We start from the raw sequence: 4,914 nt of genomic DNA on the forward strand, positions 1-4,914 counted from the left end.
AGGAGATAGACTAGTGTCCTGTCCAGGGGGTGTACTGTACATCAAGCTGCCTCACTACAGAAACAGGAGATAAGACTAGTGTCCTGTCCAGGGGGTGTACTGTACATCAAGCTGGCTCACTACAGAAACAGGAGATAGACTAGTGTCCTGTCCAGGGGGTGTCCTGGTACATCAAGCAGCCTCACTACAGAAACAGGAGTAGACTAGCGTCCTGTCCAGGGGGTGTACTGTACATCAAGCTGCTCATCACTACAGAAACAGGAGATAGACTAGTGTCCTGTCCAGGGGGTGTACTGTACATCAAGCTGACTCACTACAGAAACAGGAGATAGACTAGCGTCCTGTCCAGGGGGTGTACTGTACATCAAGCTGCCTCACTACAGAAACAGGAGATAGACTAGTGTCCTGTCCAGGGGGTGTACTGTACATCAAGCTGCTTCACTACAGAAAACAGGAGATAGACTAGCGTCCTGTCCAGGGGGTGTACTGTACATCAAGCTGCCTCATTACAGAAACAGGAGATAGACTAGCGTCCTGTCCAGGGGGTGTACTGTACATCAAGCTGCCTCATTACAGAAAAGGGAGTAGACTAGCGTCCTGTCCAGAGGGTGTACTGTACATCAAGCTGCCTCATTACAGAAACAGGAGATAGACTAGCGTCCTGTCCAGGGGGTGTACTGTACATCAAGCTGCCTCATTACAGAAAAAGGAGATAGATAGCGTCCTGTCCAGGGGGTGTACTGTACATCAAGCTGCCTCATTACAGAAACAGGAGATAGACTAGCGTCCTGTCAGGGGGTGTACTGTACATCAAGCTGCCTCATTACAGAAACAGGAGATAGACTAGTGGTCCTTTCCAGGGGGTGTACTGTCATCAAGCTGCCTCTTACAGAAAAGGAGATAGACTAGTGTCCTGTCCAGGGGTGTACTGTACATCAAGCTGCCTCATTACAGAAACAGGAGATAGACTAGTGTCCTGTTCATTGGGTGTACTGTACATCAAGCTGCTTCACTACAGAAACAGGAGATAGACAGTGGTCCTGTCATGGGTGTACTGTACATCAAGCTGCCTCATTACAGAAACAGGAGATAGACTAGTGTCCTGTCATGGGTGTACTGTACATCAAGCTGCTTCACTACAGAAACAGGAGATAGACTAGTGTCCTGTTCATTGGGTGTACTATACATCAAGCTGCCCTCATTACAGAAACAGGAGATAGACTAGGTCCTGTCAGGGGTGTACTGTAATCAAGCTGGCTCATCAGAACAGGAGATAGACTAGCGTCCTGTCCAGGGGGTGTACTGTACATCAAGCTGCTCACTACAGAAACAGGAGATAGCTAGCGTCCTGTCCAGGGGGTGTATATTATACATCAAGCTTTTTCTTATTTAAGATGACAACATTTGTTTACTCTCTGTTAGTGACACTTTCTCATTAGCCAAGATAATCCATCCACCTGACAGGTGTGGCATATCAAGAAGCTGATTGAACAGAATGATCATTACACAGGAGCACCTTGTGCTGTGGAAAGAGAGGGTGAAGGAGAGAGAGAGGGTGAAGGAGAGAGAGAGGGTGAAGGAGAGGGAGAGACGGTGAAGGAGAGAGAGAAGGAAAGCGGGAGAGGTTGAGTGAGCAAAAGATGGTAAAGGAGAAGGAGAGAGAGTGAAGGAGTGAGGGAGAGGGTAAGAGAGGACAGAAGAGTTTTTATAATAGAGGAAGTCTAGGGATTACAGTCCCTGTAATTGTTTTCCACTGTATGTCCGTAGATGGAATAAGATAAGAAGAGGCAAGGTCTCTATCATATTTCCCTCTATATACTGTAGAATTCCCCTAATCTACCCCTGGATGAACACTGGGAGACTAAGCCCCATTTAGCAACATCAAATCGTATTAAAAATTCGTATTAAAAATAAGACGTTCATATACACCCCAGGAAGATTATGACACTTCAGAAAAAGTGAGCACTATGGTCGTTTTCATAAATTCATATAATGTTTGGAAATCACGTATATTAAGGGCATTTGTAAACTTTTTATAGCAATGTAAGTGGGGGAAAGCGGACATGCGTTATGGACAACTAATAGACACCGCAGTAAATAAAACATTATAAAAACATTTGTCTCGTCCAGGACCGTAGTCTACGGAGACCGGCACACCATAGCCAATCAGAGCTACAGTAGGCGTGGAAAAGATGACGCCAACAGACACGGCAGCTCTGCTTCTAGCTCCTAAGCAACTTTGCAGTATATATTTTTTTGGTGTGTGTGTGTTATTTCTTACGTTATTAGCCCAGAATGTTTTTTTGTGTTGTTACATACAGCCGGGAATAACTTTTGGATTTCAGAGCAGCGTTAGCTCTCTCCAGACAATTTGTTTCCACCACGGAGTCCAATGGCGGCGAGCTTTACATCACTCCAGTCCACGCTTGGCATTGCGCATGGTGATCTTAGGATTGTGTGCAGCTGCTCGGGCATGGAATCTAATTTCCCGATGAACAGTTCTTGTGCTGACGTTGCTTCCAGAGGCAGTTTGGAACTCGATAGTGGGTGCTGCAACCGAGGACAGGCGATTTTTACACTTCAGCACCTGAAGTGACTGTCCCATTCTGTGAGCTTGTGTGGCCTACCACTTTAGCTGAGCCGTTGTTGCTCCTAGACTTTTCCACTTCATAATAATAGCACTTACAGTTGACCGGGGCAGCTCTTGCAGGGCAGAAATTTCATGAACTGACTTGTTGGAAAGGTGGCATCCAATGATGGTGCCAGGTTGTATGTCACTGAGCTCCTTCAGTAAGTACATTCTACTACCAATGTTTGTCTATGGAGATTGCAAGGCCGGGTGCTCGATTTTATACACCTGTCAGCAACGGGTGTGGCTGAAATAGATTTTGTTTAATAAATGTTGTTTAATACTGTATATAGTGTATGTATAGGGACTTCCCTATACATACACTATATACAGTATTAAACAAAAGTAAGTGGACAACCTTTCAAATTAGTGGATTCTATTTCAGCCACACCCGTTGCTGACAGGTGTATAAAATCGAGCACCCGGCCTTGCAATACCTTAAGGATGTATAAACCTAGGAGAGAGGTCTCCATTTAGAAATGTAATGGGGCCATTTGGAGACTTGACAAATGACACCCTATTACCTATAAAGTACACTACATTGATCAGGGCTCTGGTCAAAAGTAGTGCACTGTGTAGGGAATAGGGTGCACCCTTAGGGCTCTGGTCAAAAGTAGTGCACTGTGTAGGGAATAGGGCGCACCCTTAGGGCTCTGTTCAAAAGTAGTGCACTGTGTAGGGAATAGGGTGCCATTTGGGATGCCGACAACAACTGTGAAGATTCATGATATGGAGCAACGTTGCATCGCACTACGGTTATTGCCACCACTCCAAATGAGGTCAGGGCCCGTATCCACAAAGCACCTCAGAGTAGGAGCGCTAATCTAGGATCTGTTCATAGAATGTTATTCATTATGAACTGAAAGGCTAAATTGGTCCTGGATCTGCACTCCTGCTCTGAGACTCTTTGTAGATACGGGCCCAGGGCGCAGTGGTTAGTCATAAGGGCTTTCTTTCATATCATTAAATCACTGTCGAATATACAGAATTAGAATAGGCCCTACAGGTGTTAGATCTTAATTTGACAAGTTTCGTCGCAGGAGAAAAAATTATCCTTCAGCAGGTGGATTTGATAGTTTTTTTTTTTTTTAAGTCAAAATTCTGTACGAGAAATTTGTAGGCTATAGTTTAAGTGTGCTAACTAGTGAGATAATAAGAACTGCATGTCTTTGTTGAATTTTAATTTATGCAAATCACAAGGCTCTTTTGAATTTATTGAGAAAATTCTCTGCAACAACAGAATGATAAATTAAAATATGACATCCGTGTGCCTGACTTTCTGGACATTTAATTTTGAGGTGTTAGGAGTATACCGTTATTGACAAATGCCCAGTGGAATATACTGTGTATGTTCTTAAAATGAGGTTTACAATTGTAAATACATTTTCATCAAAGTGTAATGATGTACATAATGCTATCGATCAGTTTTGAGATCCGTGATTAACAGGTGTGTTAGTACGGGGCTGGTGAAAAAACCTGCACTCTCTGTAGGTCGTCAGGACTGAAGAACACGGATCTATGCTAAAGCATTATAGTGTGTTGTTAGCGACAACCTCAACCCTGAGATGAAAAGATGTCTCCCGCTATTGTTCTGTCAACGCTGTCCTTGCAGTTATAACTGTTCCAGCATGTACCACTTACCTGCTACTGTTGTGCATTTATCTTGTGTACATATACACTTTGTCCCTCACCCTCATCCTTGACTTTAACAACGTGTGGTTTTTTTCAACAAATAAAACACACACTCGCAAAACAAAAGAGTCAGTATGTTCTGCATGTCAGATCACGACGACTTCCTCATAACCCCACTATGCTACACTCCTACAAAAGAAAACTGAAAAATCCTGAACCATTAGATGTGAAAAAATAACATATTTTTGTTGTCATTTTTCCTCTCCAGGTCCGGCAGCAAAGAAGAAATATGTGAGTTACAATGACCTCGTGATCTAAGAGCCGTCACCAGAGAGAGGGACATGATGGATGGAGATGCTTGGTCTCCTGCCCCGTTGGCAACGAAAGAAAAAGGATGTTTATGTTCATGCTGCTCGATTGCCCACTCACACCCCGGAACCCTCACACCAATGGAACCCCCGGAACTCCGGAACAGGACAGGGACAATGGGTGGGTTCTGGGTTCTAGAGCTTTCCATTCACCCAGAAGATTCTGTGTGGCAAACTGATGTTTTAACATGGTTACGATGGAATGGAAAAGACCAAAAAGAGACATACTATGGGTGTAAAAACGTCAAGAAAAAATGTTGCGATGGGCAAAAAACATCTACAAAA

At 43.9% G+C, this 4,914-nt stretch overlaps 1 protein-coding gene across 1 annotated transcript in view; it reads left to right on the top strand.

Annotated features, from left to right (window-relative positions):
- Positions 1-4,664, top strand: part of LOC112075623 (metabotropic glutamate receptor 7) — a 26,869-nt gene extending 22,205 nt beyond the window's left edge. Inside the window, exon 2 of the mRNA XM_024142590.2 lies at positions 4,530-4,664. Coding sequence (XP_023998358.1) covers positions 4,530-4,579 — 50 coding nt within the window. The 3' untranslated portion in view covers positions 4,580-4,664. The remainder of the gene's footprint in view (positions 1-4,529) is intronic.
- Positions 4,665-4,914: the final 250 nt, after the last annotated feature.

The sequence above is a fragment of the Salvelinus sp. IW2-2015 genome, unplaced genomic scaffold (genome assembly GCF_002910315.2).
Source record: "Salvelinus sp. IW2-2015 unplaced genomic scaffold, ASM291031v2 Un_scaffold3293, whole genome shotgun sequence".
NCBI lineage: Eukaryota > Metazoa > Chordata > Actinopteri > Salmoniformes > Salmonidae > Salvelinus > Salvelinus sp. IW2-2015.